The sequence below is a fragment of the Trichechus manatus genome, unplaced genomic scaffold, assembly GCF_000243295.1.
Source record: "Trichechus manatus latirostris isolate Lorelei unplaced genomic scaffold, TriManLat1.0 scaffold00058, whole genome shotgun sequence".
NCBI classification, from domain to species: domain Eukaryota; kingdom Metazoa; phylum Chordata; class Mammalia; order Sirenia; family Trichechidae; genus Trichechus; species Trichechus manatus.
This window is the reverse complement of record NW_004443994.1, coordinates 6,742,837-6,750,533: the sequence shown is the minus strand read 5'-3', so window position 1 is coordinate 6,750,533 and position 7,697 is coordinate 6,742,837. Positions and strand designations below refer to the sequence as shown.

Genomic DNA, 7,697 nt, shown 5'->3' with positions numbered 1-7,697 from the left:
AGGCTGGTAAGTCTGGTCTTTTTTTGTGAGTTAGAATTTTGTTCTACATTTTTCTCCAGCTCTGTCGGGGCCTGTCTGTTGTGATCCTGGTCAGAGCAGTCAGTGGTGGTAGCCAGGCACCATCTGGTTGTGCTGGACTCAGTCTGGTGGAGGCTATGGTAGCTGTGGTTGTCTTGACATCTTTTAAGATAAATTTCTTATCTTACACTTTTCAGAAATTATCCATTTAACTTTAATGTGTGCTTGTTTATGAGAAGCAGTTTTTGCATTAAGTTTTCATATTGAAATTTGTTTATTTTTACAGGCAATTTAAGAATTGGAAAGAGGAGATTTTAAAGCTACTTGTGATTTGCAAAAGTTGTCTGTGATCTGGAGAACTACAGGCTGAGGTTACTGGATGAGACACATGGTTGGAGAAATAAAAATGACTTCTCAGTACGTGATCTCCATGTTTGCCCTGATGAGTTCCTGCGTAGCCACTGCAGGTAAGTTGCATAATGTAAACTGCATGTTCATTATATTCTTTTGGATCTACTTTTCCTCATTCTCTTCAGTTTAGAAGAATTTAGACCATGTCATGTTTATGCAAAACTTGAGTATTCATGTTTTTCAGGGAGATAAAATATTTGACTACTATATAGATACTTGGAGCCCTGGAGGTACAGTGGTTAAGAGATAGGGCTGCTAACCAAAAGGTTAGCAGTTTGAATCTACCAGCTGCTCTTGGAAATCCTATGGGGCAGTTCTACTCTGTCCTGTAGGGTTGCTATGAGCCGCAGTCGACTCAACGGCAACGGGTTTGATGTTTTTTTTTTTTTTTTTAAATATACTTAGTAGTATCTTTGCCTATGCTGTATTTTACTAGGCTGTGTATGGCTAGCCATTCTAATGTTGGTGATGCAGATATCTAACCTTTAGTGTTGAGGTGAATAGAGAACAAATATGCTGATGTTTAATCCCACTTAATTTTGTCACATAGTATACATTTACGTTCTTGTTCCTAAGTAAGAATTTCAAGAAAGCCTTTTTGCTCTTTTCTTTATTACATAACAAGTAGACCTTCTAGATAGAGGTAACACTCCCAGCATGGGTTGCTTGGGAAGTATTTAATTTTGCCTTTTACACATATTTTAATATGTAACATTTTATTGGCCCGATTCTCATGTTAACTTGGAAATACTCTGTGCTTCCTGGAGGTGAGAAGAAGCAAATGACTTGGTTGGAACGATGCTGCTTAAGTAAGAGTATCAGATCGCCCATCCCAAAATCTTAGTGTTCAGAGTCAAATTTAACAAATCTAGAAACTTAAATTGCTGTATTTTGTTTTAATTTGCTTTGTATTTATCCTGTAATGAGCTATATAAAACTCATTTGTTGGACCAGTTCTGGAAGCTGTGACTGGTCTCAACGAGAAAAGCATTGGCTTGAAAAATGATGACCCTCTTGGTTTTGAGTATTTAATGCCGTATACAGATAAGATGAGAGTGATAATAACTACCATTTGTTGAGTGGGTGTTATGTTCAGGCACTGTAGTAAACAACGAAGAATGTAAAAATCAATAAGAATAGTATTTAACAGACTCATTTAATCATTATACCAATGCTAGGTAGATCCAATTATTTTTCCCATTTTATAGATGATAAAATGAGATGTAGAGAAGTTTAGGTAACTTGCCCAGCCATCATGTAGCTAGGAAGTGGAGGAACTAGCTATTATATCCAGTTTTTACATCTGTGCTCTTAATCTCAGTGTTATACTGAGGAATCCATACCATAATTAAACCTCCAGTAGACTCAGACCAGAGGTCATATGTAAACAAACTCAGTGACAGCTAACTGGCAGAAATATTGTTTTGAGATTGGAAAGCAGAATGTCCCCCTTACGGCAAATATCTTGAATGTTGCCAGTTTTTTTTTTTTTTTTTTTTTTTAAATGTCATTGTGTGAATTTGAACTGCCGATTCTCAATATTACTGTCTGTCAGCGGTTTCATTTCATCTCATGATCGAGGAGTTATTTACCTTTTAGCCCATGCATTAAAATGGATCGTAATTAAAACTCATTGAAAAGTAGTGGCAAAAAAAGAAAAAAAGGTGGTGGGCAAAAAAAGACTTGATGGAAGATTTACTGTTTTGATGACAAACTGTATAGTCATACCTAGTGGGTTTGAGGCAGGATTTTCTGCTTTCGTTAATGCCTGGGTCAGGCTGAAAAATACAGCTGAAGAAGGGAAAACGGTAAGTCTGATGGCTCTATATGGCCTTGATGTGTTTGATAGTGAATCAGTTTTGCTTAAGACTTTCCTTCCTTTTTCAAACCATTGGGAAAATATTTCTTCATGTGTACACACAATCAAAGCTTTGCTAAAGTGGAAGGTATAGGTGGAAGGTATAGTAGAATTAAAGATTTTATACCAGCATGAGGGAATTGATCAATAATGTAGAGGTAGGGATGCCTTTTTGGTTTAGAAGATTGTTGGTTGTTTCCCATTTGAACAACCTGTTGGGCCAGGTGAATGAAGAAGGGAGAAATGTTCTGGGTGTACTGATAACCAGTAACTTTCTATTAAACCTTTTTTTTTTTTTTTTTTTACTGGAACCTTTCTATATAGTCTCAGCATACTTTACAAAATGCTTTTTGGGACATTCTGGATGAGCTGAACTTCAGGAAGATGTTAATAATAATGAATATTTATAGAGTAATTACTATCTGTCAGGCCCAGTTCAAAGTGCTTTTCATGTATTGTCTCATTTCATCCTCATAACTACCCTATGAAGTGTAGGAACTTTGATTATCCTCACTTTACAGATGAGGAAACTGAAGCACAGAGAAGTTAAGTAACTTCCTCAAGGTCACACAGCTGACAAATGACAGATTTAACCATAAACCTAGTCATAAACCTAGTTAGTCTAGGTCTGGAGATTGAGCCTTTAAGCCTGTACACTATGAGGGAGTGTTGATCAGAAGAGCAGTTGTTTTAGAAGAATGAATTTTGTTTTAAAAGAATGATAATGGGTTTGCTTTGAGCCATCTGTGCCCTCTTGAAACATCAAGTAAATCATTTAATTACCAAGTCCCTACTAAGTGCAAAGCACAGTACTAGTCACTTTGGGACATCCAAAGAAATGTAAGTTTCATCCGTTCTTTGGAGTTACTTGTATTTTAGTTTGGCATATAAAATATAAGCATGTAACAGTATATTCAGTATATGGCTGAGTGCTGTGTTAAAGCCAAAAAAACCTCAGAGGAGTCAGAAGAAGCCTTCTTGGGGTAGAGCAGTCAGGGAGGGCTTTGTGGAAATGCCAGCTCTTGAGCTGTGTCTTGAGGGCTGGGCAGAATCTAGAAATGGGAAGCTTCTGGGATGTCCAGATGGAGAATGTGTTAGCACAGTATATGGCACTTAAGTGCTGGATGTTCTGCTAATGAAAGAATGAACTGGAGAACTGGTATGGGCATGTAGGTGGAGGTCTGTTTGGAAAGAAGGATGGGAGGAGATTGTGGAGGACCTTGGATCCAGAATGAGTCTTGTGGATTTCATCTGAGGTTTGAATTCTTTCTTCTTCCATCCCCCTGTAACCAAAGGCACGTACTGTTTAATCTTAGAATTAAAGCTGTGGCCTCAAAAAAAAAAAAAAAAAAGAGGCTGAGGATATGGCCTCATTAGCTTCAAACACAACAGTGCCTGGCACGTATACTGACACTTTCAAGGGCTTACTCTGTTGTATATTCTGTGCTTGGCACTTAATGAGTAGTATTAGTTTATTTTTTCTTTGTAAGACAACCCTATGAGGTGGGTATTATTATCATTACTTCTGTTTTACAGATAGGGAAACTGTTGCTCATTTTGAGTAATAACTTGCACAAAGCCCCATAACTAATAAGCAGCAGAGCCAGGATTTGAACCTCTAGGTAGGTGGGCTTCAGAATCTAGCCCATTAACCACTACACTAGAGCCTCCTCTAGGTAGGAGACCCTCAGTGTGGATGAATGAGTATCGTAGCTTGTTTGATTAAATACCAGATGAGTAGCCAGCAGTGAGACATCCTGGAACCAGATTAAACCCTTTGAGCCTCAGAAGGGAGGTATGTGGATCATTAGAGCAAAAGGACCCTCAAGTAATGGGCCTTCTTTATTGGTATTCTTGCTCCACTGAGATGGCTGTGAAGCTCCAAATCAGAGGGATGTTGTATTGTAGAGTTCTTGGCAGCAGAAGGGGTGAAGGTTGTAAAAAGCCTCCTTTAGATACTTGGCCAGGGGAGGGTCAGAGCGCATAAAATGAACCCAAATTAGAATAATAGGAGCCCACTCGTTCCAGTTCCGTGGGTTTGGCTAGGCCTTCAGTGAAAACGTTTCCTTCTCTGTGGTAGGGGGTGAAGGAGGCAGAGAGCAGCAAGCCATGTCCCAGGGTTAGTGGTTGCTTTGGCAAAAATTATCCTTTTTTTCCCTTCTCATGATCCTTGGTTATTGTACAGATTTGTGGGGAGGGAGGGCTGTGTTCTTGGTTTAAAAAGAGAAATTACCTTAGGTTATTGGCACCTGATCTTAGATCCTGTAGTCTATCTAATGAAAGAAAAGTGGTAAGTTGAAAAAAATAAATGCTTGCTACTGCAGGATTAAGGCTTACTAAGTTTTCACTTTAAAGTCTGTTCTTCCACATATCTTTAAAAAATATTAACTGCTGCCTCTGAGGCTTGCCAGAGCTAGGTAGGGCTCTGTTTCCGGGAGCCTTAATAATGAGAAAAAGAGGCATGCACGGAGAATTCATGGAAATTGGTTTGGATGGAAGGGATGGACTTGTGTATGTTCCACCAGGTTCTCTGCCAGGTCGCAGGCAGTGCTGCTGAGGTGAACGCGGCAGAAACACTGGCACAGATGCCAGCTGGCTATGATGGGATGGCTATTTCTCTCATTCCTCTGTCTCAATTCTGTGCCCAGGTGCATCCTTTTGGAGGCCTGCCCATGCCCTATACACATCTGTTGAGCAAACCGATTTCATTTTACCTCTAATGGATGTACCTAGAATTCCAGGTATTGTCCACAGGAAAAAAAAAGATGTTTTGGGTCTGACCTTTCTTCCTGCTACGAAAGCTCTGAACTCTGCCTCTACGGGACAGCAAGCAGAGTCATCGGCTGGCTAGTACTTGGTTTTCAATGGGACAAGCTGGCAGCCTTGAGAGGAGTCCAAACTAGTAATAATATCACCTTATATTTACAGTTTTCGAAGTGCTTTTATACCTAGTACTTCATTTGGTCCTCACCACAGTCCCTGGGTGGGCAGGTATTGTTTTCCTCATTTGTAAAATGAGAGTAATGGGGCTTAGAGAAAATAAGTGATTTTGCAAAGAAGGTTCAACTCTTCGTAGACGTGGGACTCAAACACACGTCTGCAGAGAGACTGCGCAGTAAGTCTTGGGCTCTTTTTGCTGCAGCGTACTCCTCAGCACCTCTTGAAACAGTGGCAGCCAGGTACTCTACTGGGCACTTCACACGTGTCAGTTCATTCAGTCCTTACAGCAGCCCTGGGAGGTAGGCTTTATCATCGTCACTGTTTTTGTAGCTGTTACTGCTGCTACTATTATTATACCACTCAGTTTACAAATGTACAAATGAGGAAACTGCAGCATAGAGAAGAAAACTGTGATATATAATGAGAAACTAATAAATTTAAAAAGCGAAAATGGGCATTTATATATGGTCATGCAGCTAGTAAGTGGCAGAGTGGCAGGGACTCCAGAGTTCCTGCTCTTTCTCTCATGCTGCCTCCAAAGGGAATTGGCAGTCTTTCTCCTGGGCTTGAATTAATGGCTTGAGGATGGCAGAGGTGGTTCTGCCATAGTTTTCTCCTCTCTACAAACTGAGTGATCAAACGCTGTAACTCATAATGGCAGGAAGGCCAAGAGAGTGTCACCTGGAGGCTGCCTGCAGGGAATGTAAAGGACAGAAGATGGATACTCATGAAGGTTCAAAGCAAAATTAAGAAAGGCTTTCTCTTGCCAACCCTAGGTCAGCTATTTGATTTGGTCTGTGATTATCATTGTTGTTAGGTGGTTATTTGACCACTTGTGTGTTTAATTCTGCATTTGGATACATAGGGAAAAAGTATTGTCAGTTGTGATGCCAGCTATCACCAGGGTGCCAAACTTCCTGTTTATTTTAAAGAGCAAGGCACTGTTATTAAAAGACCCAGAGTGGGTGGAGTGGCCTGTGTTTTTGGAGTGTGTTCTCTTTGGGGAGTACCATGCACAGCCAGGAGTGATGAGGTTTTTCTGTTTTTTTCCCTTTCCTTTAGGTTTTTGAACAGAGGCATCACACACCTATGCACACACACAGATACACACTCACACACAGGGAAGTTAACAGTAGTCAAGGAAAAGATGGCTTTGTTTCTCTAAGATTTCCTTGCCTTGCATGGATCTGGGTAGCTGTGGGGGGAAATATGATATGCGGTAAAACCTGAGAAAGCTGGAACCTGTACTAGGCAGAAATCTGTCAGAGAAGGAAAACGCAAATATTTTCTGCTAACATGAGTGATAGAAAACTGGTAAGACCGCACCCTGTCAAAGGTGGAAAACTTGCAAGACCCGGAAAAACAAGGCAGCCCTGCCGAGTTCTGGCTCTCACAGGTCTCACTGTAATATCTAATAAAAGGCCTTTTAAAAAAAATTTGCAAGGAAAGTTTGCCAATAGTTGAGTAACTGAATATGTATATAGTGTAAGAAAGATGTTTACTAAGGACTTGGGTAAGATTATACATGACCTGGTGTCAGAGAAGTGAACAGAGCCCAGGTTTCTCTCTTTTGCATCCTAACTCTAGACCGTATAATTGCCGCCTTGCTTTCTGGATTTCTGATTTATCTGGACTCTTTTAGGATACCAGTGATGATTTGTTTTATTAATACCAATCAGAATTTCCATAGGGACAGAGCTTCTTTTTTGTGACCACTGAGTTGTTCAGTTGTTGAAAGCATATACTTTCACGCAGTTGTGTATGGTATATTAGGATTTCTTGGCTTATTTGCTTTGATGTCTAATCTCTGATAATGTGGGGCCACCTTGAATCATAGCTGGGGCTCTAAACTGCGAGTGCGCTGGTTTTGGAAGCATTGTAGGAGCAGTGAGTGTTCTGGGAAGCATTCCAGCACGAGGCCTTCCCTCACCCTGACCCTGTGTGCAGGGCATCGAGGTGCTTGCCCTTCTTGGGTTGATTGTTTCAGTCTGCACTGGATCTGTGCAAGCTACTGACTTTCATTTTCTTTAAAATGTTCTCTACCAGAATAGTCTAAAAGAAATTTATCCTGACGTCCAATGTAGTCATCTTTTTGTTCTCTGAAAGGACCCTGTAAATCTGGGCTTAAAAATGCTCTCAGGACATTACTTCCAAGGAACAGGCAGCAGGTGCTCTGGAGACTGAAGCCCAGCTATTCTCCTGCCCTTCTCCTGCCAACTCTTGGAAATCTTAAAAAAAGAAAAAAAAATCTAGAGCGGAATGTGGAAAATCTTAACCACTGTGAAAGGAAAATGTTGATTTTTTAAAAAAGTTATTCTCTCTTCTGGCAAGGAAGGGAAACACATAGTGATAAGTGCAAAAGGAAAAAGTCCCAATAAAACTGTTCTAGATTCTTCGTGTTGCTTTCCTTTGACCTCAAATGCCTAAATAACTTAGTCCTGGTCTAGAAGATAGACCAGAGCCATCAGGA

At 40.3% G+C, this 7,697-nt stretch overlaps 1 protein-coding gene across 2 annotated transcripts in view; it reads left to right on the top strand.

The window, feature by feature from the left end:
• The window catches only part of TGFBR3 (transforming growth factor beta receptor 3), a 209,094-nt gene that overhangs the window by 23,575 nt on the left and 177,822 nt on the right, over positions 1–7,697 (top strand). The window contains exon 2 of one of the 2 annotated variants that reach the window (XM_004378731.2): positions 305–485. In XM_004378731.2, the coding sequence (XP_004378788.1) occupies positions 398–485 (88 nt within the window). In that variant the 5' untranslated portion in view covers positions 305–397. Of the gene's footprint in view, positions 1–245; positions 486–7,697 lie in introns of those variants that run through there. The other variant, XM_023733421.1, reaches the window with a different exon arrangement.